We start from the raw sequence: 25,303 nt of genomic DNA on the forward strand, positions 1-25,303 counted from the left end.
AAGAAAATAATGTACTTTTTCATACATTTTCCTTGACACCCAAAATTACTTTTGTCTAAAATTGTCTAATTCAAACATTTATCAAGAGAACATCACTGGTCATCCATACTGCCTCTGATCTGGCAGACTCACTAAACACAAATGCTTTATTTGTAAATTATGTCTGAGTGTTGGAGTGTGCCCCTGGCTATCCGTCAATAAGAAATACAATTGTCCCGTCTGGTTTGCTTAATATAAGGATGTTGAAATGGTTTATATTTTTATTTTTGATACTTAAGTACATTGTGCCCCTGGCAATCCGTTTAGAAAAATTTATACTAAAGTATGACAATTTACTACTTTTCCCCCCACTGGATGTGGCTGGGGGTTGTAGCAATTCTTTCACATGACCCATCAATTTAGACAAGTGTATCTGGGTAAGTGTCATCTAATATTTATAAAATATTTTTATCTGGACACTTTGTTTACCTAGAATATTTCCTTATTGTAGGCTACTACCGTGTTTAGTCTTCAGCACATGACCTCATGTGAATCCTTAAAGAGATGGGTGGGGCTGGCTTAAGAACAATGCTGAATGGGTGTAGACAAAGGAGAGCTCTCTAGTAGGTACCAAAACATTCAAAGGCCCTTTTCTCAAAAGTGAGTTTACAAGTGTATAAACTTTCCAAGTAGAATTACTTTCCCATTGGTCCTCAAAAATGCACTGTATGATATACCATTTTGTAGCTCTGAGTCTCTACATTTATCAAATAGCTACATAAGACTGAATCCAGGTGGTGAGTCACAGATTTGATTTGACATTTATAAAACACAGACTAGACAGTTAGCATACAGTGCCTTCAGAAAGTATTCATACCCCTTGACTTATTCCACATTCTGTTGTGTTACAGCATGAATTCAAAACGGATTAAATATGTTTTTTAAACTCACTGTGAATGTTAATCATGTTTAATTTGTTCATGTTTTGTAATCATTGTTTGTTCATTTAAAAGTAATTTTGAAGTTTATGTAAGTTGAACAGTAGGAGGCTAATGTTCAAGAGGGGCTGTTGGGTTCTGAAAATATTAAATATACTTATTCATGTCACTGAGGGAGAGAGGGGAATGTATAACATTTACATTCTGTCCGTATATGTTATTGTTAGCCATCAGGGATCCTATGGGAGGAGAAAAGACAGTCTGGTTCGAGTCAACATGACAGCCGTGAGTTTGGGAGGAGGGAGCACTTTGGGGCAGAGGTCAGGTCAGAGGAAGTGAGGAAGAACAGAAATCACTAAAGTTCTGTCTAACAACAGAGATGCATTGGCTGTTCAGGTGTGTAGGAGGAGACTCAGCATAGGAGAAAGCGTTAAATATCAGTGCTTGTGTGAATGTGTTTGTCTTTGTCTTATGCAGCTGTATAGACCATATGGGTGAATAAACTTGGTTGGAGCTTTCATAGTGTCTGTCAATGTCTTACTCTGATATTTAGAACCTAACACACTAGATTTTCAAGCAGATTTAAATCAAAACTCTAACTCGGCCATTCAGGGACATTCACTGTCTTCTTGGTAAGCAACTCCAGTGTAGATTTGGCCTTGAGTTTTAGGTCCTGCTGAAAGGTGAATTTGTCTACCGGTGTCTCGTGGAAAGCAGACCGAACCAGGTTTTCCTTTAGGATTTTGCCTGTGCTTACAGTAGCTCCATTCCATAAATGTTTTATCTTGAAAAACTCCCCAGTCCTTAACGATGACAAGCATAACCGGATGCAACCACTACTATGCTTGAAAATATAGAGAGTGGTACTCAGTAATGTGTTGTTAATACAACTACACTTTCCCCCAAACAAAACACTTTGTATTCAGGAGAAAAAGTTAATTGCTTTGCAACATTTTTTGCAGTATTACTTTAGTGCCTTTTGTTGCAAACATGATGCATTTTTAGGAATATGTTCTGTACAGGATTCCTTCTTTTCACTCTGTCAATTAGTATTGTAGAGTAAATGCAATGTTGTTGATCCATCGTCAGTTTTCACCAATCACAGCCGTTAAACTCTAATCATTTTAAAGTCACCATTGATTGGCCTCATGGTGAAATCCCTAAGCGGGTTCCTTCCTCTCCGGCAACTGAGTTAAGAAGGATGCCTGTATCTTTGAAGTGACTGGGTGTGTTGATACAACATCCAAAGTGTAATTAATAACTTCACCATGCTCAAAGGGATATTCAATGTCTGCTTTAAAAAAATGTAACCCATCTACCAATAGGTGCCCTTTTTTGAGAGGCATTGGAAAACCTCCCTGGTCTTTGTGGTTGAATTTGTGTTTGAAATTCACTGCTCGACTGAGCGACCGTACAGATAACTGTATGTGTGGGGTACAGAGATGAGGTAGTCATTCAAAAATCATGTTAAACACTATTATTGTACACAGAGTCCATGCAAGTTATGTGGCTTATTAAGCAAATTTTTACTCCTGAATTTATTTAGGCTTGCCATAACAAAGGCATTGAATACATATTGACTCAAGACATTTCAGCTTTTCATTTTGTATTAATTTCTAAAAACATGATTCCACTTTGACATTATTGCGTATTGTGCGTATTGCGTATCTGCTAGCGGTACAGTGACAAAAAATGACAATTGAATCCATTTAAAATTCAGGTTGTAACAACCAAATGTGGAAAAGGTCAAGGGGTGTGAATACTTTCTGAAGGCACTGTGACAATATGTGGCAAAAATTCTGCTAGCGGTACATGTTACCGCAACACAGTGCGCGACAGAAACTGAGCTGAAACTGTTCATTGATAGTCCCGTTTTAGTAGGGTCTGCTCTGTTCTACATTTTGGGATTTGAGACATAAAAAGGGTATCGTTAGAAGGGGAATAGACCGATTCTGTTGTACCGAACCTCAAATGCAAGTAGCGAGTTGAAACTGGTTGTTGTCAGAGAGGAAGAAGTGATCTTTCTTCTTTGTTGTTGTGAGTGGCAGGGGATTGGCGTCTGAGTGCCAGTGGGAAGGTGCACAGTGCACACAGCACAGAAGGAGTGAAGGAGGCGAGACTCTTGCTATACCGGAATTTGGAACATTGCACTAAAACATATGTTAGAATTAATCGAATTAATTCGATACATTGATCCAGCCCTACATCAACACAGACTTCAGTAACCTTAACAATCTTAACAGAGTAGGAATAGTTTTATGAAATTCAGAATACTAACCATCAGACTCATCTGGCTTCCACAGCAACGCAGCACGAACTCTTCTGTAAGACAATGATAAAGTTATCAGAAATTGAAAATCTACTTACTGAACTAAAATCTAAATGGTGCCTATTTTAAGGTAACACTTTTATTTATTTACTTTTTATTTCACCTTTATTTAACCAGGTAGGCTAGTTGAGAACACAACTGCGACCTGGCCAAGATAAAGCAAAGCAGTGCAACACAAACAACAGAGTTACACATAGGATAAACATACAGTCAATAACACAAGAGAAAAAGTATATATGCAGTGTGTGCAAATGAGGTAAGATAAGGGAGGTAAGGCAATAAATAGGCCATAGTGGCAAAATAATTACAATTTAGCAATTAAACACTGGAGTGATAGATGTGCAGAAGATGAATGTGCAAGTAGAGATACTGGGGTGCAAAGGAGCAAACATATATAACATGAGGATGGGCTATTTACAGATAGGCTATGTACAGGTGCAGTGATCTGTGAGCTGCTCTGACAGCTGGTGCTTAAAGTTAGTGAGGGAGATATGGGTATAAGAGCAGAGTCAACTCACCATCAGTACGACCAAGAATATGACTTTCGCGAAGCGGATCCTGTGTTCTGCCTTTTACCCAGGACAACGGAATGGATCCCAGCCAGCGACCCAAAAAACAACTTTGTAAAAGAGGGAAACGTAGCGGTCTTCTGGACGGGCTCATCGTGCACCACTCCCCAGTATACTTCTCGCCAATGTCCAGTCTCTTGACAACAAGGTTGATGAAATCCGAGCAAGGGTAGCATTCCAGAGGGACATCAGAGACTGTAACGTTCTTTGCTTCACGGAAACATGGCTCACTGGAGAGACGCTATCGGAGTCGGTGCAGCCAGCTGGTTTCTCCACGCATCGCGCCGACAGAAACAAACATCTTTCTGGTAAGAAGAGGGGCGGGGGCGTATGCCTTATGGCTAACGAGACATGGTGTGGTCACAAAAGCATACAGGAACTCAAGTCCTTCTGTTCACCTGATTTAGAATTCCTCACAATCAAATGTCGACCGCATTATCTACCAAGGGAATTCTCTTCGATTATAATCACAGCCGTATATATATTCCCCCCCAAGCAGACACATCGATGGCTCTGAACGAACTTTATTTGAATCTTTGCAAACTGGAATCCATACATCCTGAGGCTGCATTCATTGTAGCTGGGGATTTTAACAAGGCTAATCTGAAAACAAGACTCCCTAAATTGTATCAGCATATCGATTGCGCAACCAGGGCTGGCAAAACTTTGGATCACTGCTATTCTAGCTTCCGCGACGCATATAAGGCCCTGCCCCGCCCACCTTTCGGAAAAGCTGACCACGACTCCATTTTGTTGATCCCTGCCTACAGACAGAAACTCCAAGAAAACTGGGATAGAAGCTCCCTGATTCGCTGTTCATTAGGTCTGATGTCGTTCCCATAGCAATGATTAAAACATTCCAAAACCAGAAACCGTGGATTGATGGCAGCATTCATGTGAAACTGAAAGCGCGAACCACTGCTTTTAATCAGGGCAAGGTGACCGGTAATATGACCTGAATACAAACAGTGTAGCTATTCCCTCCGCAAGGCAATCAAACAAGCTAAGCGTCAGTATAGAGACAAAGTAGAATCTCAATTCAACGGCTCAGACACAAGAGGTATGTGGCAGGGTCTACAGTCAATCACGGATTACAAAATGAAAACCAGCCCCGTCACGGACCAGGATGTCTTGCTCCCAAACTTCAACCTCAGGAGGCTGAAGAAATTCGGCTTGTCACCAAAAGCACTCACAAACTTCTACAGATGCACAATCGAGAGCATCCTGGCGGGCTGTATCACCGCCTGGTACGGCAACTGCTCCGCCCACAACCGTAAGACTCTCCAGAGGGTAGTGAGGTCTGCACAACGCATCACCGGGGGCAAACTACCTGCCCTCCAGGACATCTACACCACCCGATGTTACTGGAAGGCCATAAAGATCATCAAGGACATCAACCACCCGAGCCACTGCCTGTTCACCCCGCTATCATCCAGAAGGCGAGGTCAGTACAGGTGCATCAAAGCTGGGACCGAGAGACTGAAAAACAGCTTCTATCTCACGGCCATCAGACTGTTAAACAGCCACCACTAACATTGAGTGGCTGCTGCCAACACACTGACTCAACTCCAGCCATTTTAATAATGGGAATTGATGGGAAATGATGTAAAATATATCACTAGCCACTTTAAACAATGCTACCTAATATAATGTTTACATACCCTACATTATTCATCTCATATGTATACGTATATACTGTACTCTATATCATCTACTGCATCTTTATGTAATACATGTATCACTAGCCACCTTAACTATGGCACTTTGTTTACATACTCATCTCATATGTATATACTGTACTCGATACCATCTACTGCATCTTGCCTATGCCGCTCTGTACCATCACTCATTCATATATCTTTATGTACATATTCTTTATCCCCTTACACTTGTGTGTATAAGACAGTAGTTTTGGAATTGTTAGTTAGATTACTTGTTGGTTATTACTGCATTGTCGGAACTAGAAGCACAAGCATTTCGCTACACTCGCATTAACATCTGCTAACCATGTGTATGTGACAAATAAAATTTGATTTGATTTGATTCACAATGACCATATCATTGCGTATCATTGCGTTTTTATGTGATCCTCTCACAGTCCACCCAGGTGAATAATTCTCCCTTGCTAAGAAAACGATACCCTCGCTGGATAAGGCCGCATTATAAACTGAGCTGATTGAATTCCATCGAGACATCTGTTTGTTCTGTCGTTAAAGGATCAGGCTCATCCCGTTACAGACATTCAGATACAGACGTCGCCTTTTTTTCTTTAAATTATTGTTTTATGTAGGATACTACATTTCTGGACAGTTTCAATTATAATAGGCCTAATAAAAAAAATCCTGCTGTTATAAGCCTCAGCCTACTTGAGCCAGTTAAGTTATTTTATATAGGCCTAGGCTCAGAATAAATAAGACTCCAATTAAGCCCTCATGTTATTTGTAAAGTCACATTAAAATGAAGATTATTGTTGAAATGATTTACTCGAGATACAGTTAAGTTAGGTTTTGAGTCTAATGGAATAGACCGGTTTGCTTCCTCCAAAGTATTGTCAGTTAAATTAGGTTTTCTCCATCTGTTTCTGTGCACAACACTTTCATAACAAGTTAGCTATATTTTCAGCACAATGCGCCGTTCGCCTATTGATTGCGCTGCGGTTTCAGCACCACAAAATGATCCGCTGTCTGCTTTATTAGTCTCCTGCATTCTCCTCATGAATGAAGTTAAAATGTACAGTAAGTAAGCAACGTCAAAAAAGGATGATAAAGACAAATGATCGACCTAACATCCAAAAATGTCAGCTGAACTACAGTATTATCCACTGGTAATCCACTTTCCGTTGTATTAGTTTACTGGAGAAATTGTAATCTACTTAAGGCCAACATGTTTAATTTATTCGTAACAATTAAACATTTGGCCAACTTTCCTTCAAATAGCCTACGCAATAGCACATCGGCATATGCGATAATAAGCACATCTTAGTGGAGTTTAATATAGGCGATAGGATGCGACAGGTGCATCTATCTGTTTGGGCTCAATAGGCTACTACTTGACTTTGACCTAAGTCTATATGTCAACCATTGTCTATATTAAAACCATGCAAATAAGTGTATGTTCTAACATGTATGGTGGTAGGCTGCTTGCATCATATGGCGCTGCAGCATATAGGCAATATATCCAGGTGGAGAACATGAGTCCATCTGCTTGAGCCCTACTTGTCCTTGGCAAACATCATCAAAAGTGAAAACACAGATCGTAGTACTACCATCTGCATGATAATTCATTCATGATTGTCAAGCAATATCCTAAATAGACGTAGGGCCTATGATAATGCGCCTGTATAGGGTATAGGGGGTTTAATGGCCACACATATATGGCCAAAAATATGTAGATATTTAGATGTTTGCTATGGCTCTAATGTCGATATAATTTCCTTTATTATTAAAAGCTAGAATCCTTAGTTGCTAAACTCATTTTTGGACCATTAAAATGTTGCGGGAACCAGGCAGGACCAGAAGTTATTTAATTTAAAGATGCCAATGGTGATCTAGATATTCAAAATGACAACTAACAGGTCAATAAAAAGACAATACTTTGGAGGAAGCAAACCGGTCTATTCCATTAGACTCAAGTTGGGGTAAACCAGGCTCACCTCAGGTTCTCACCATGACATAAATAGTAAATGACATGCAACAATGGCCTGTATCACATCTAACAATTAAATGGAAATGTGCTTCTTTTAACCCCAAAAGAGCAATAAAACATACAACTGTAAACAAAGGGCAGGAATTTATTTTACTTAACTAGGCAAGTCCGTTAAGAACTAATTCTTATTTTCAATGACGGCCTAGGAACAGTGGGTTAACTGCCTTGTTCGGGGCAGAACGACAGATTTTTACCTTGTCAGCTCGGGAATGCAATCTTGCAACCTTTCGGTTACTAGTCCATTGCTTTAGCCACTAGGCTACTTGCCGAATACAATGACATAAATTAAAACATAATGGACACCGCAACCCTCAGCCTCAATCTATTCCTCAATCAATATTACTGTCACTGTCATCGCCATCATCATCATAATAGTCATCATCCTCATCCACTTCCTCGATGTCCTCCACTTCAAAGTTTTTGCCACTGTCCTCAATAAAAGCCCCTCTGAAAGATTCACATTGTCCTTCTGCCTGCTGGAGCTCATCAAGATTTCCAGCAAGGACAGCTCTTGCCCCAAGACAAAATCGATCTTGCTCTGGCCTCCACAATCAGTTTCTGCGTAGAACTGAGTAGAACTTCTTGGCAGTGAAGACATCATCCTCATTGTACCGCTTCTCTTCCCACGCCCGAGGGGATGGAGCACAAAGGGCCTTTGTTTGAGGTGAAACTCCTCATCATCCTCTGCTCCTCCTGCTCTCCAGGACCAAACAGTGCTGTCCACCTGCACTGCATCCTCATACACCAGGGCCTGTGGGAGCTGTGAGGACAAACCTTGTCTCCTCAGGTTGTAGTCCTTCACATTTTTTGTGTGCTACTAACGACCGTGGCAAGCCTTTTGGACAGGCGGTTGGCAATACCTTGACCATCTATTGATAACAGATAAAATAGACACATTTAAAAAAAAAAAAAAAAACATACAAAAAATGACAAAAGCTGCTATACAATTACTCTTCTACCATCCAACAATAAATATAAATATATACAGTGCCTTGCGAAAGTATTCGGCCCCCTTGAACTTTGCAACCTTTTGCCACATTTCAGGCTTCAAACATAAAGATATAAAACGGTATTTTTTTGTGAAGAATCAACAAGTGGGACACAATCATGAAGTGGAACAACATTTATTGGATATTTCAAACTTTTTTAACAAATCAAAAACTGAAAAATTGGGTGTGCAAAATTATTCAGCCCCCTTAAGTTAATACTTTGTAGCGCCACCTTTTGCTGCGATTACAGCTGTAAGTCGCTTGGGGTATGTCTCTATCAGTTTTGCACATCGAGAGACTGACATTTTTTCCCATTCCTCCTTGCAAAACAGCTCGAGCTCAGTGAGGTTGGATGGAGAGCATTTGTGAACAGCAGTTTTCAGTTCTTTCCACAGATTCTCGATTGGATTCAGGTCTGGACTTTGACTTGGCCATTCTAACACCTGGATATGTTTATTTTTGAACCATTCCATTGTAGATTTTGCTTTATGTTTTGGATCATTGTCTTTTTGGAAGACAAATCTCCGTCCCAGTCTCAGGTCTTTTGCAGACTCCATCAGGTTTTCTTCCAGAATGGTCCTGTATTTGGCTCCATCCATCTTCCCATCAATTTGAACCATCTTCCCTGTCCCTGCTGAAGAAAAGCAGGCCCAAACCATGATGCTGCCACCACCATGTTTGACAGTGGGGATGGTGTGTTCAGGGTGATGAGCTGTGTTGGCCAGATTTGTGCAATATACGACTGATTGTTGTCCTATGGACAGAGTCTCCCACCTCAGCTGTAGATCTCTGCAGTTCATCCAGAGTGATCATGGGCCTCTTGGCTGCATCTCTGATCAGTCTTCTCCTTGTATGAGCTGAAAGTTTAGAGGGACGGCCAGGTCTTGGTAGATTTGCAATGGTCTGATACTCCTTCCATTTCAATATTATCGCTTGCACAGTGCTCCTTGGGATGTTTAAAGCTTGGGAAATCTTTTGTATCCAAATCCGGCTTTAAACTTCTTCACAACAGTATCTCGGACCTGCCTGGTGTGTTCCTTGTTCTTCATGATGCTCTCTGCGCTTTTAACGGACCTCTGAGACTATCACAGTGCAGGTGCATTTATACGGAGACTTGATTACACACAGGTGGATTGTATTTATCATCATTAGTCATTTAGGTCAACATTGGATCATTCAGAGATCCTCACTGAACTTCTGGAGAGAGTTTGCTGCACTGAAAGTAAAGGGGCTGAATAATTTTGCACGCCCAATTTTTCAGTTTTTGATTTGTTAAAAAGTTTGAAATATCCAATAAATGTCGTTCCACTTCATGATTGTGTCCCACTTGTTGTTGATTCTTCACAAAAAAATACAGTTTTATATCTTTATGTTTGAAGCCTGAAATGTGGCTCTGCGGTCTGTGGAGTGCAGTCTGGAAGCGACTGCTGGAGGGGGACCATCGATGGAGGATGCTTTTCTTCCTCTCCATCGTCTTCAGTTTTCTGTCATCAGCAAGGTTCTAAATACTTTGACCAGGGAGATCAATTATATTCATTGATCTAACAATTGCATTGTTAAACTGAGGAAGTACCTCTCCATCTGCACAAGCTGACAAACAGCTGTTTCATCTCCACTGACAATAATATCAATGATCATGTTCAAGTACCTGACATGGCAAGTCATGTCCATAAGCATGGAAAACTGGCATAACGAACTTGGTCTCATGCTTCAATTCAGGAAAGTTTCTGTAAAAAATGATGGACAAAATGTTAATGTGAATTTTTTTGGGAGAAAACTATTCAAATGTTAAAGTCAATGAGATCTTGAATAAAAAAAAGTTCATTACTTGCACATGTGGCTGCATCTTGCATGCAATGTCATACATGAAGAAGAGATTGATGTTCTTGCCTCTCATCCCCTCCATCTCTCGCAGCAGGTACACTGCATTTGACAAACTACAGGAGAGATACATAATTATTTGCAAACTAAATTAATCAAACACTGAAAATAAATACTGAAAAAGAAAAAAAACAAATTATTACTGCATCCCAACTTTCATGTTCAAGAAGTGAAGCGGGTGCTCATGCTTGCAGGAAACCCCCAACCCAAACCCCCTGTCTCGTCCAATTTCGTTGTTTTGGGTTTGGACTTGATGGCGTTGCCCGCTTGAAATCCATGGCAACCTTAAAAATATATATATAAAGTACAGTACAGGTATAACGTACTGAGCTGTTGCCTGAAGCAGATCACACAGTGGTATCAGGTTAATATTATATTCAACATACACAATACAAACATACTGTCTCCAAACATAAGACCACTGAGTCAAACAGATTGAGTGGAGGGACAACTGCATCATTTAAATATCAATTAGTGGCCAGGTTTGATATCATGATTTCAAATCATTCTAGATTTTGTTCACATTCCCTTCCAGTTGTGCATAAGGTAACAATGGAAGGTATTCTTGAAATGCAGTGCATATTACATTCAGGCATTACCCCAGTTGGTGATATGGGCTTATAAACAAATTGATCCACCTCAGCTCAGTTTGCAAAGTACTTTTCCCCATGTTTTGGTGGCTCATAACTTGATCCAGACTACTTGTTCTTGGCAAACCAAAAATGCCATCCACTGCTACCACCACTGTTACATTGTCCTGTAAAGAGATGTCAATTATAATTGGATGCAACTTTATAGTTGTTGGACCCTAGGAAGAGTCGCTTTGTAACAGATCATGGGGATCCCAATAAACATATACAATTAAAGACTAGAAGTCTATTACTTTTCATTTAACCAGGTAAGTTGACTGAGAACACATTCTCATTTACAGCAACAACCTGGGGAATAGTTACAGGGGAGATGAATGAGCCAATTGTAAGTTGGGGATGATTAGGTGATCATGATGGTTTGAGGGCCAGATTGGTAATTTTGCCAGGACATCAGGGTTAACACCCCAATATTACAATAAGTTCCATGGAATCTTTAGTGACCACAGAGAGTCAGGACACCCATTTAACATCCCAGCTGAAAGACAGCACCCTACACAGGGCAATGTCCCCAATCACTACCCTGCGGCATTGGGACATTTTTTTAAACCAGAGGAAAGAGTGCCTCCAACTGGCCCTCCAACACCACCTCCAGCAGCATCTGGTCTCCAATCTAGAGACCGACCAGGACAAACCCGAATTAGCTTCAGAAGCAAGCCAGCAGTGGGATGCAGGGTGGTATGCTGCTGTCTGTACAATTTTTTGACAAAAATGGAACAGATGTTTCTAATAGATAATTTGTGTTTATAAAAGAGGGAAACATTACAATTTATATCTTATGTTTCGACGTGTTTTTTTGGGGTGATAAAACATTTAATAGGCCAAAAAAATGCTACAAACCTTGGGACAGAGTGAGCACTTGGTTCCATTGGCAGTTTCTGGGGCCAGACGGCGCAACATATCAAGTTTCGACACAGCGTGTCAGAACTCCTCATAGGCCTCATTTGTCAGGGCAGTATACAAGTCTCTTCCCTGAAATGAATTATCTTAATTCTTAGGGCTAGGCTTCCCGTCAGCGGGACACCTGTCGACAACTTCCGGTGAAATTGGAGGGCGAGCAATTCAAATAATCATAAAACTGATGGATATTAAACATACAAGTGTATACATACAGGTACATACAAGTGTATACATACAGGTACATACAATACTTACATTCTTGTTAATCTAACTACATTGTCTGATTTACAATAGGCTTTACAGCGAAAGCATGCCATGCAATTGCTTGAGGATGGCACTCCACATCAAAATATTTTTCAACCAGCGCAGGCTTCATAAAATCACAAATAGCAATTAAACATTCACTTACTTTTTGAAAATCTTCCTCTGATTTGCAATTCCAAGGGTCCCAGCTGCAACATGCATGGACGTTTTGTTAGATAAAATCCGTCTTTATATCCAAAAAAGTCTGTTTAGCTGGCTCCATCGATTTGAGTAATCCACTCGTTCAACACGCAGAGAAAGGAATCCAAAAAGCTACTACTAAACTTTGTTAAAACAAGTCCAAATGCGTATCTATTTAATCCTCAGGTAAACTAAAATATAATTAAACTATAATATTTCATATGGAAGGAAGTATGTTCAATATAGAAGTAATGCCAACAGACTGATTTCTGACTCCCTGTCCCAAAACTCAAAATTATTCCTCATTTGGGAAGAAACAAGCCTGAAACCTTGAACAAAGACTGTTGACATCTAGTGGAAGCCATAGGAATTGCTATCTGGAAACTGGAATTGCATAGGACCCATAGCTTTCCATTGAAAGAGCATCAAGAAAAAATGTTCCGGTTGGTTTTCCTTTGCATTTTCTCCGACCATATCAATTGTGTTATAGTCTCATACATTATTTTAACATTTCTACAAACTTCAAAGTTGTAACAAGTTGTAGAAAGTTGTAGATCAATGGAAACAGGATGCACCGGAGCTCAATTTCAAGTCTCATAGCAAAAGGTCTGAATACTTAAGTAAATAAGATATTTTTGTTTTTAACACATTTGCAAAAATGTCCCTAAAAACTATTTTAGCTTTTGCGATTATGGGGTTGTGTGTAGATTGCTGAGGATTTATTTATTTATTTAATCCATTTTAGAATAAGGTTGTAAAGTAACAAAAGGTCTGAATACTTTCAGAAGGCACTGTACATGGAAAGCATTAATGAAATGGACATTTTTCCAAATATTTACTGACAGCGATTCGATGTAGTCAGAAGCACAGTCTGCCCACACAACTCCATTGTATATTTAAGCAGTAAGGCCAAAAGGGGGTGTGGTATATTGGCCATATACCACAAACCCCCCGAGGTGCCTTATCACTAATTATAAACTGGTTACCAAAGTAATTAGTAGAGTAAAAATAAGCGTTTTGTCATACCCGTGGCATATCACAGCTTTGATATATGTAAAGTCTCTAGCCCAAACCACCCAGTTGATAATGTGGAGTTGAGTAATGTCAGCTAATATTTAATAAGCATTTGCACCTGATGAAAGCCAGAGACTTGCATATCTTTTGCACCTGTAGCAGTCTTTGGCTAGGTCCTGGTACTCCTAATTCCAATTGGCTTCCTCTCATTGCCTCCTCTTCTTTATAACTAGTTCTTTGTGGTCAGTAGTCATGAAGTTGTGGCGACAGAGACAACGAAAGGAAGCCAATGAAGTGCTGGGACAAAATCAAATCTGTGGTCTCTGACAATGTCATAAATGTGCCCAGTCCACTACCTATTTCACCAAAGATTTGTCCAAAAAAAACAACTCCTGAGCATAAAGTGTTGCTTGAACTTCATCAGATTTTAAATTGTAATAACATTTAAGGCTCAACCCAAAATGGTGATCTAAAATATAATTTATTAGACCATGTGCATTATTGTGCTTACTGAAACACAGTACTTACCAGTTGCCAATACTTATGCAGACTGGTTTCTCAGTGTGGCCTTTTATTTGAACATCTAGCTTACCTGTAAAACAGCTACTTTCAGGTTAAGAACTCACAGGACACCCTTCACAAGGATCACTGTTTATTTTTTGTTAAACTGTTCTTTGATTAAGTCCTCAGACATTTTCACTACTTCCACCCACAATGTTTTGGCAGAGGACCACAGGCTGCATAATGTGTTACAGTGCCCTCCACATCTCCTTTCGATTGGCTTTGATAGAAATGAACACAACTCCAGCTCTTTTTTGAGTTCTAACCCTCTGTTCAACCTAAGGAAATGCAAACATTCTTATTCTCATCTAAACCACCTGACCTTTGCGATAACCTCATTGTTTCTTTAGAGGAAACAGATCAGGTGGTTTGGAGCCCAAAAATAAAAAGTCAGACCGCAGACACTGACTGAAGCTCTACAGGACCACGATTACATGTCATAGACCTGCTCTACAAACATTTCAATAAGTGCTGAAATAATATTCTTCATATCTTTGGAACAACCTTTGAGGGCATCTATCTCTATGGGGAGGAGGGAGGAAAATGGGTGAGTTCCATGCTGCAGAACAAGGCAAACTTCGATGCCTTGGACTGAAGCAATGCAATGAGCATAAGAGAAAGCAAACAGATGCAGTGCATTCAGTAGATATTCAGACTCCTTGACTTTTCCAACATTTTGTTACATTACAGCCTTATTCTACAATGGATGAAATCGTTTATCCCCCATAAATTTACCTATGACAAAGCAAAAACAGATGATTTTTTGGGAAAAAATAAACTCACATTTACATAAGTATTCAGACCCTTTACTCAGTACTTTGTTGAAGCACCTTTGGCAGAGATTACAGCCTTGAGTCTTCTTGGGTATGACGCTACAATCTTGGAACTCAGAAGCTCTATCAGTGACCATTGGGTATCTTGGTCACCACCCTGACCTTCTCCCCCGATTGTTCAGTTTGGCTGGGCAGGAAGATCTAGGAAGAGTCTTGGTGGTTCCAAACTTTTACTCTGACATGCACTGTCAACTGTGGGACCTTATAAAGAAAGGTGTGTGCCTTTCCAAATCATGTCCAATCAATTGAATTTACCACAGGTGGACTCCAATCAAGTTGTAGAAACATCAAGGATGATCAATGTAAACAGGATACACCTAAAGCTCAATTTCGAGTCTCATAGCAAAGTGTCTGAATACTTATGTAAATGTTTATAAATTTGCTAAAATTTCTAAAAACGTGTTTTCGCTTTGCCATTATGGGGTATTGTGTATAGACTGATGAGAATATTTAATCCATTTTAGAATAAGGCTGTAACGTAGCAAAATGTGGACGAAGTCAAAGGATCTGAACTCTTTCCAAATGAACTAAGTAATAAAAAAATGGACAGCAGTATGACAGGCCATACTTACTGCGGTCAATTACAGGCATTGAGTACAGAAGGGTCATTTTTGGGACGCTGTAGCTAATGTCTTTGCACCTGTGACAATGTCAATCTACTTCCCTCTGTCCCACCTATACACAATGGTGTAAGTACATAAAAACTATGGTGAAGAAACAGCCCTCCAAGTAAAACAAAAACTCAGGGCCGAATCCTCAGAACGCTTAAAAAAATTAGAAGTAATCTACCAAAGTAATGACTTCAGATTAGAAAAGAGCTTAAATAATGGTTTGCCGATGTTAATAATCAAATAAAAAAAGGGCGAGCAAGTCAAACAATGGATATGAAGGACAGTTGGTGTAATCTGAAAAACAAACTCAGCACTACATTATTGAATTTGGGTGGTTGGTGCGATCCAGGAGGCAAGCAACAGCGCGCGAGACAACCAGTAAGTTTCTCTCCAGAGGACGAGGCAGTTTCTTTACACTAAGGCCACTTTTAAATAGTCATTCTGAATGAGGACCATAACTTCCCTCCCGTGTTCACAGATCTTTGTAGGAGTCCCTTTGAGGAAAACAAAGTTTTTCTAAGTGGAAGAGCCTGGTGGTTCTCTCTTCTGCAGGGCTGGCGTTTGCCCCACTCACCACCAATAAGAGCAAAGTCCCCGCTCAACATGGTCACCACAGCCATGCAACCGAGATAGTCTCCACTCGTGTGCCCAAACCATAACGCACCCCAACAATTACAAACCATGTGCAGTTTGGGTTATAACGATCTCGCAAAAAAAATATATCCATTCTCAACAGTCCATAAATTCATCTTGCCCAATTTTGTGTCTTCTTTGATCCTCTGTGGCTTTATCAAAGAAAGTTGAAGTCCAGAGAGAAGTTGTACCATACCACTGCTGCTCTGAATACAATCCACAAAAGACAACCTAAAGTTGCCTTTGCTGTTGTTGCTGCAGTGTCATTCATATGAGTGTATCATATAGATTTGATATTTGTTTCAGTTGATCCCCGTTGCCACAGCCCTTTTGGATGTAGTCTTTCAGTTTTGCCAACCAGGTGCTTTGTGTATGTACTGTATATACACATGAATGTATTGACATTGTGGGAGTGTCTGTAGATGTAAAGTGTGTGTGTTAGTGTATATGGTTGACTGTGTGAGGTGTTTGTATGTATACTGTATGTATTGTACTGTGGTACGTGAGAAGGAGAGAAGGTCCAGTGTGATGGTGGCAGCAACACCAGTGTTTGTTGTCAGGACTGTGCTGTAGTTAGGTACACTGCTGTAGCTCAGCTCCCTCTGGCAGCTGGGTAAGACCACGCTGGCTGTGCAGGCCACTACTTGTCCCCCAGGATGGCGTACTGGTTACCAAGCTCCAACTGCTGCAGGGAAGCGCCACTGCCTCCCTCCTCTCGGCCACGGTTTTTGTGCTTCACAACCTCAAAGGTCTTCTCCATCTCTCTGTCCCTGAAACCCAAGCATTGGACATATTAAACAAAGTTTCTACACTGCGTCTAAAGGCATCCACATACATTAGTTTGGTTTGCTCCTAGCAGAACTCAGCTAGGCGAAACGACATCTGCTTGTATACCCCTTAAAGACCGTCACTTGAAAAACAAGAAAATAATATTACGGTTGTTTGACCCTCGAGCCACCGAAGCAACAACCAGAAACACTTCCTCAAAATTGTCAGAATTAATCCAAGATAAATCAAGAAATGTGTCATTAAGTTAGATGTTTTGGCCAAGGAAGTCTTAGTCACACAATTTTACATTTAGCTAAGATGTTTGGTGCAGTGAACAACGTTGCATGAAAATTAGTCGTCTCTCGCTGAGAGACTACACTTCATGTTCCCACTCATACTAAGAGTAGTACTGATAACCAGTCACCAACGAAGGGGCGTTGACTTCGGCTATTGAACTTTGTCTTACATCAAGAGAAATGTTGAGCGCACTACGGTTGACCCCAGTTAGTCAACTGGTTGATTGTTTGGCTGTTTGTCGACGGAGATTGTTTTAGTCGATCAGTAAGATTCAGAAAGTATTCAAACCCCTTGACTTTTTCCCCACACTTTGCTACGTTACAGCCTTATTCTAAAATTGGTTTCCCCCCTGATCAATCTACACACAATATACCCCAAAATGACAAAGCAAAAACAGGCTTTAAGAAATATTTGCAAATGTATTAAGAAAAGGAAAACATGTACATACTTTGTTAAAGCACCGTTGGCAGCGATTATAGGCTTGAGTCTTTGGTACAAGCTTGGTACACCTGTATTTGGAGAGTTTCTCCCAGTCTTCTCTGCAGATCCTCTCAAGCTCTGTCAGGTTGTTTTCCAGAAATATCCAGAAAGTACATTGAGTTCTTGGTCACCTCCCTGACCAAGGCCCTTCTCCCCCGACTGCTCAGTTTGGCCGAGAGGCCAGCTCTAGGAGTCTTTGTGGTTCCAAACTTATTCCATTTATGGAGGCCACTGTGTTCTTGGGGATCTTCAATGCGTCAGAAATGTTTTGGTACCCTTCCCCAGATGTGCCTTCAACACAATCCTGTCTCAGAGCTCTACAGACAATTCCTTCAACCTCACGGCTTGGTTTTTGCTCTTGACATGCACCTTACAGTTGAAGTCATAAGTTTACATACACCTTAGTCAAATACATTGAAACTCAGTTTATCACGATTCCTGACATTTAATCTCAGTAAAAATTCCCTGTCTTAGGTCAGTTAGAATCATCACTTTTTTTAAGAATGCGAACTGTCAGAATAATAGTAGAGAGAATGACTTATTTCAGCTTTTATTTTTTTCATCACATTCCCAGTGGGTCAGAAGTTTACATACACTCAATTAGTATTTGGTAGCATTGCCTTTAAATTGTTTAACTTGTGTCAAACGTTTCAGGTAGCCCTTCCACAAGCTTCCCACAATAATTTGGGTGAATTTTGGCCCATTCCTCCTGACAGAGCTGGTGTAACTGAGTCAGGTTTGTAGGCCTCCTTGCTTGCACATGCTTTTTCAGGTCTGCCCAGAAATGTTCTATAGGATTGAGGTCAGGGCTTTGTGATGGCCACTCCAATACCTTGACTTTGTTGTCCTTAAGCCATTTTGCCACAACATTGGAAGTATGCTTGGGGGTCAATGTCCATTTGGAAGACCCATTTGCGACCAAGCTTCAACTTCCTGACTGATGTCTTGAGATGTTGCTTCAATATATCCACAAATTTCCTCCCTCATGATGCAATCTATTTTGTGAAGTGCACCACACCAGTCCCTCCTGAAGCAAAGCACCCCCACAATATGATGCTGCCACCCCCATGGTTCACGGTTGGGATGGTGTCCTTTTCCCTCCAAGCTTAACGATGGTCATTATGGCCAAAGAGTTCTATTTTTGTTTCATCAGACCAGAGGACATTTCTCGAAAAAGTACAATCTTTGTCCCCATGTACAGTTGCAAACCGTAGTCTGGCTTTTTGATGGCGGTTTTGGAGCAGTGGCTTTACCCTTGCTGAGCGGCATTTCAGGTTGTTGTTATAGAACTTGTTTTACTGTGGCTATAGATATTTTTGCACCTGTTTCCTACAGCATCTTCACAAGGTCTTTTGCTGTGTTCTAGGATTGATTTGCACTTTACGCACCAAAGTATGTTCATCTCTAGGAGACAGAACGTGTCTCCTTCCTGAGTGGTATGATGGCTGTGTGGTCCCATGGTGTTTACACTTGCGTACTATTGTTTGTACAGATGAACGTGGTACCTTCAGGCGTTTGGAAATTGCTCCCAAGGATGAACCAGACTTGTGGACGTCTACAATTTTTTTCTGAGGTCTTGGCTGATTTCTTTTGATTTCAAGCAAAGAGGCACTGAGTTTGAAGGTAGGCCTTGAAATACAGCCACAGGTACACCTCCAATTGACTCAAATGATGTCAATTAGCCTATCAGAAGCGTCTAAAGCCATGACATCATTTGTCATTTCCAAAGCTATTTAAAGGCACAGTCAACTTAGTGTATGTAAACTTCTGACCCACTGGAATTGTGAAAGTGAATTTATACATCATGCACAAAGTAGATGTCCTAACCAACTTGCCAAAACTATAGTTAACAAGAATTTTGTGGAATTTGTGGAGTGGTTGAAAAACAAGTTAATGACTCCAACCTAAGTATGTAAACTTCCAACATCAACTTTTTCTAGACAGGTGTGTGCCTTTCCAAATCATGTCCAATCAATTGAATTTACCACAGGTGGACTCCAATCAAGTTGTTGAAACATCAAGGATGATCAATGGAAACAGGATGCATTTGAGCTCAATTTCAAGTCATAGCAAAGGTTCTGAATACTAAAGTACAAGGCATTTGTGTTTTATTTATTTATTCTAAAAACCTTTTTTCACTTTGTCATTATGGGGTACTGTGTGTAGATTGAATTAAATTCATGTTTTTCCTCATATTTAGAACAAGTCTGCAATGTAACAAAATGTGGAAATGGTCAAGGGGTCTGAATTAGAGGTCGACCGATTATGATTTTTCAACGCCGATACCGATTATTGGATGAGCAACACAAAAAAAAACGCCGATACCGATTAATATTTGCTTATTTGTAATAATGACAATTACAACAATACTAAATGAACACTTATTTTAACTTCATATAATATATCAATAAAATCAATTCAGCCTCAAATAAATAATGAAACATGTTCAATTTGGTTTAAATAATGCAAAAACAAAGTGTTGGAGAAGAAAGTAAAAGTGCAATATGTGCTATGTAAGAAAGCTAACGTTTCAGTTCCTTGCTCAGAACATATGAAAGCTGGTGGTTCCTTTTAACACGAGTCTTCAATATTCCCAGGTAAGACTTTAGGTTGTAGTTATTATAGGACTATTTCCCTCTATACCATTTGTATTTAATATACCTTTGACTATTGGATGTTCTTATAGGTACTTTAGTATTGCCAGTGTAACAGTATAGCTTCCGTCCCTCCCCTCGCTGCTCCCTGGGCTCGAACCAGCATCAACAGCCACCATCGAAGCAGCGTTACCCATGCAGAGCCATTCCAATTAATTGGTCGACCTCTAGTTTGAATACTAGTCGAATGCATTGTACACACACACCCCTCATTGAACTACTCCATTGTGGGGACTAAAAGCTAATTTATGCATGATCTGAAAATGTGGTTGAGACTCCATATAGAGGGTGAGAAGCAATTGCGGAGCCTCCAGAGGCATGCAGAGGCCAAATACAACTCCGTACTGCATTCCCATGCACCTCCCAAACGTTGTAACAATGCAGAGGGCTCTGTACAGCTCCGCATTTACATGATTGGTTGACGGTAGGTGGGGGCGGTACATCCTGTAGGAAACAAACTCACTTCCTTGACAACCGCTCTGCACTTCTCCACGAAGCGCAAGTATGAATGCCCTGACGCCGTATCACCGCAAATTCTGCATGGCCAATGCAGACTTCGAATTGACTATGCACCCAGACGTACAATGCACTTCTCTACAGAATGCACTCTCCCCCACCAAATTGTACACATTCATTGTTTGTGTTAGATTGTTAGTGTATATCCCCCATTACATATAACACCAGTAGTACATTTACCCCTAATCTACATTGTTACAGTAAATTATATTAATGCATTCAATATTATTCCAGTCTTCCTGTTATCATTGTCAGAGTGGACACATTGTAGCATAAGTTGTAAGCTGCAAACACTTGTGAGAAACAAGTTTTTGTTAAATTTAGTCATTGTCTTTGTGTGGAGCGCTCCTGTCAATGTTGAGTAAGCCTATAGGCTACATGTCCTGCGCGCAAATCTAGGCATATAAATGTGCACATTTGGGGATCTGATCATATTTCTTACTGGCCTTATCGCACCACCACTGATGAGCTGCTCAAAGTAATATTCTGACTTCAAACAGCAAGCAAATTAAGTGTTTTTACATCATTGAGAATTACAATAGTTCCTCAATGTATTTTAATATCTTTCCAGCTGTCTACCTTTTGATAAGCACTCAGTGTGAAAGGGAAAAATGTAATTCTCTGACCCAGTGGAAAAGTAGTAAAATAGGCCTACCTGATTACTACTTATTAGTGCTGGACTTGGACTGAAATAGGTTCCGGTACTTATTTTGGTATCTGGTACTGTTCATATTTAGGTGCAGGAGCTCCACAATACTTTGAGCTAATATTCTATAAAAAGGAACAGGAGCTCAAGCAGTAGAAAATTTGAGGTGCCATTACTCAGCTCGAGTGAGCTCCTTTATCCCTTGCGTAAATGTTCTACTGCTGCATCTGTCCTGAGCTCTCTGGCGGAGGAAACTGAGGGCAGGCCGGACCCAAGTTAATACAATGTTTCAAGTTCGTTGCAGACAGGCCATGTGTATCTAATGTGATTTATAGGATTTTTATCAGGATATTTTCTACCTGCAGGCTGCAATGTTTTTATTTGTTGGCTTTATGTAGGCTATTTTTACATAGTTGGCAATAGGTGTTAAGTTTCAGGTTTGTATCTTTTATATTTGGATTAAGCACATGACAATGATTTGAGATATGAAGTGGTTATTATAAATTAAATGAAACTGTTTCACATAACTGCCACGCAGGTAAGATAAATTGGCATTCCACATTAGAAAGGTTGCCGACTCCTCGCGTAGCCCATTACCAGCAACTTCAGGAGAGTAATGGCCAGCAGGAGTGAGAGGAGAAAGGTTTCTCTCTTCTGGATATATAGGTCTCTGGCACCCTCTTGAGGCTTGTCTTATTTCATCAAACCGTAATCTTAAAAAGCGTCAGACAAGCTCAATGCATACAGTTGATTTTATTAAAACAGACACATCCTATGGAAAAACACACTTTTAAACAAATCCATAAGACTACCTTCGGTCAACCAAGATTTGTTTAGTTGGGGACAGCCCTAGTGTGCACGAACAGCTGAAAAAACATGCCGGACAGCAAAATGAACAAAAACGTCACAAAACTGTCATAATACATGCGCAAACTTTTTGCCTGGGAAGCATGCAACAGGCTTAAGATGAGTGATATCTGAAGTTGAGGTTCACTCACCTGCGTGTCTCCACATGTTTGGAGCCGGCCATGAGTGAGGGGAACTGTGTGTCGCTGAAGATCTCAGGGGGCCCCTGGTTGGGGCCACGCTTTGTGGTAGTCAGTCGGGCCCCTGGGGGGCGGTACACCCCAGAAGGCTTGGACTCAGGCACCTCTTCCACCTCTGTAGAGACAAAAGCAGAGATGAAGCAAACCAGTTAGTGAAAACAAAGGGCAAGCCTCATCATTAGTAATCGCCAAAATATCTATTGGAGTAACCCACATACATACACACTACAATAAGACAATGTGGAAGTGATACATAGAGTGGAGAGAAGTATACTCACCAACAGGGGCAGCGGCTGGGGGCGGGGCACCAGATTTGTTCCAGGGTCCAGACATTTTGTCTCCACTGACCAGGATGATCTCTCCATCCTCACCAACCTCCTCCTCATACTCCTCTTCCTCCTTCTCATCACTGCCACAATCGCCAGAGAAAACCCAATCAACAAAAAAAATGTGCCACTAGTAGAGATGTTTAATATGTCAATGTCATTAGGGTAGTGCCTACTGAATGAATGTTACCCTGTCCCCCCTTATGTTCAGTTTTACCTTATCTGTAGAGCCTGCAGTCTGAGTCCACTGTAGTCCACCTCCTTTGCCTCAAACTCCTTCCACTCCTCGTCCTCCTGCAGACAGAGCACACAGTTTATCAGTTACACCCCCCACTAACTGGCGGTTTAGCAATCCACGGCTTCGTAGTTCATACATTTGCTTGTCATCATGTCAATCTCAATTTATCATGTAAAATTTGACCATGCAAAGGAACGTCTGTCAAGTGGCCAAAGAACTAGAAACTAGGATCTGGATACAGGCCACACCCTGACTTGGGACAGTCATCCCAACATGTCACACTGCCTCTGGAATAACCTCTGCACAGAATCACACCAGGGTAACACCCTGATATTAATTAGCTAAGGTATCCCAGAGAGGGGACAGGTTGACAGTTAACGTTAGACCGGCACTATCGGCTGCCTAAGGCTTGTTGTGCGGTTATCAGAATCATAATAAAATGTGCATTTGGTAACTAGCTAACGTTATCTGCTGCAAATGTTACTAACATCACCAGTAAGTTATGCTCTCAGTGCATTTCCCGCACAAATGTTCTGAGTCTAACCGCTGCAGTCCCCATTGCTCAGGCTAACCATCTGTAAATTCTGAGAAGATTAGAGGCCTAAGCATCTACTATTGCGAATCGTGCCAACTAGCTAGCAACATTACTAATCTTCCAAATGGATAAAGTTAAGTCAGTTAACGTAGTTACCTAGCTGATTAACGTTGACCAATCGAGAGAGTTGACACTGTCGCGGCCTAAAGTTATCGAGATATGTCTGCTCACCGTCTGGAATAAGTGTTGAGCTTGCTGGCTTATCTAGCAGCGAACTAAATAATTGGATTGCTGTTTGAGGAACTAGTTAATTAGTAAGGTAGCTAACCTTAAATATGTATCTCCAGAAGTCGTGTGTTAGGCCAGTATAATAACTAGCCAGCCATGGTTTATTACTAAACAGCCACGAGTCCTCACTGTTAGCAGATTGATTTGGCTAGTAGCAGCAGTATGTGCCAACCGTGACTGGCGTGGGGCTAGCCAACGTTACCTTCTCCGGCTGCGCATCTTGATTTTCATTTTTCGTGCCGGACTTCTCCTTTTCCTTCTTGTTCTTTTTCAATACAATTGGTGTGGGCCCAGATGGGGCTTCCTTTCCCTTGCCTCCCTTTTCTTTCTTCTTTTTTTTATCCCTCTTGGCAAAGAAATCATCCAGGCTCTTCTCCGGCGCAGCACCACCAGTCTCTACATCCGCCATTTTCTTTCAGAAATGAATGCTAAGCAATGACAAACGTCAAAACGTCTCTTTAAATCAGTTGATAGGTTTGGTTTAAATTCCTATTCGAGCAGAGCAATCAAACAACTCCCGTTTTATCGTGAGCAAGAACATGTACCTGTCTGACTGCCTGTCTTTCAATGTGCCACATTATTGTAGGGGTGTGCGGCTCGCTCACTGCTATTTGACAGGCGAACCGGATGTTCAGCCAATACCCTCCAAAATGCCCCGGATTAACATGAAGAGAAACATAATGGACCTGCTGAAGAACCAGTTATATTGCATGTCTTTTTTTGATCACCCTATCATATTAGCCCGGTAATAATCTGGTACCACACCATGAGGTCTACTGTAGTCGTCTTCACGCATAAATGTAGTGTTGATCATTGACTAGTTGATCATGGAACAATAGAGAATCACTTACAAATATATATTTAATGTATTTATGAGTTTACTTGTTTTCTCAAAGCCAGCATTCCAAGTATTTACAGTACAGGCACTGTGGTAGTCTACACTCTGGATGTGACCTTAGATGAAAACGTAGGTATTTCTGCTCCCCATTCAATGACAGTTCACACTTAAAAATATATATATTGTGTGTTACTGGTTTCCACTAAACTATGGGCTTAGCATGGGACTGGGCTGCCCATAAAGCAGTTTATTAGGCCTACTATTGGGCTGGGGCACACCAGCGTATGTTGTCTGTTGAGGACCTACACGGTCACCTCACACAAAGATTATGGATATACTGACAAGACACTGTACATGTCTCTCCGCCCTAACAAAGGGATGCTGTCAAAAAGTGACTGAATTCAAGTGGATTTACCCTAAAGTAAATTTGATGACACCATAATGATGACAAAAAGTTGTCAAATATTTTTCTCCTGCTAATTATTTGCCTATGTTAGGAATGTCATCATATTTACATGCCACTATAGTGTAATTTAGACTGAACAATCATTAACCCTTGTTAAGAATGACTAGACACCGCTCAATTTTTTGGAGCCACTATGGCTGAGAAGTCAATAGAATGCTCATAATGGTGTGAC

The 25,303-nt window shown here is 40.7% G+C and overlaps 1 protein-coding gene and 2 long non-coding RNA genes across 4 annotated transcripts; all 3 read right to left on the bottom strand.

The window, feature by feature from the left end:
- Window positions 1-7,585: 7,585 nt before the first annotated feature.
- On the bottom strand, window positions 7,586-10,126 carry LOC121839608. Its single transcript, XR_006079063.1, has 2 exons — window positions 10,083-10,126; window positions 7,586-8,389 (listed from the first exon to the last, which is right to left on the bottom strand). It is a non-coding gene; the product is annotated as an uncharacterized LOC121839608 (long non-coding RNA).
- Window positions 10,127-10,147: 21 nt separating this feature from the next.
- On the bottom strand, window positions 10,148-12,496 carry LOC112215698. The gene is made up of 3 exons (XR_006079062.1): window positions 12,347-12,496; window positions 10,338-10,446; window positions 10,148-10,236 (listed from the first exon to the last, which is right to left on the bottom strand). It is a non-coding gene; the product is annotated as an uncharacterized LOC112215698 (long non-coding RNA).
- A 4,021-nt stretch (window positions 12,497-16,517) lies between these two features.
- Window positions 16,518-24,487, bottom strand: LOC112215699 (protein CDV3 homolog). Of its 2 annotated transcripts, none has more exons than XM_024374979.2 (5): window positions 24,030-24,487; window positions 22,984-23,060; window positions 22,719-22,849; window positions 22,393-22,555; window positions 16,518-16,803 (listed from the first exon to the last, which is right to left on the bottom strand). In XM_024374979.2, exons 1-5 carry the CDS (start codon window positions 24,234-24,236, stop codon window positions 16,674-16,676), a joined length of 708 nt encoding a protein of 235 aa, XP_024230747.1. In that variant the 5' UTR covers window positions 24,237-24,487; the 3' UTR covers window positions 16,518-16,673. The 2 variants fall into 2 exon arrangements, with proteins under 2 accessions (XP_024230747.1, XP_024230748.1); XM_024374980.2 differs by lacking the exon at window positions 16,518-16,803 and adding an exon at window positions 22,129-22,260.
- Window positions 24,488-25,303: the final 816 nt, after the last annotated feature.

This window comes from Oncorhynchus tshawytscha, linkage group LG16 (genome assembly GCF_018296145.1).
Source record: "Oncorhynchus tshawytscha isolate Ot180627B linkage group LG16, Otsh_v2.0, whole genome shotgun sequence".
NCBI classification, from domain to species: domain Eukaryota; kingdom Metazoa; phylum Chordata; class Actinopteri; order Salmoniformes; family Salmonidae; genus Oncorhynchus; species Oncorhynchus tshawytscha.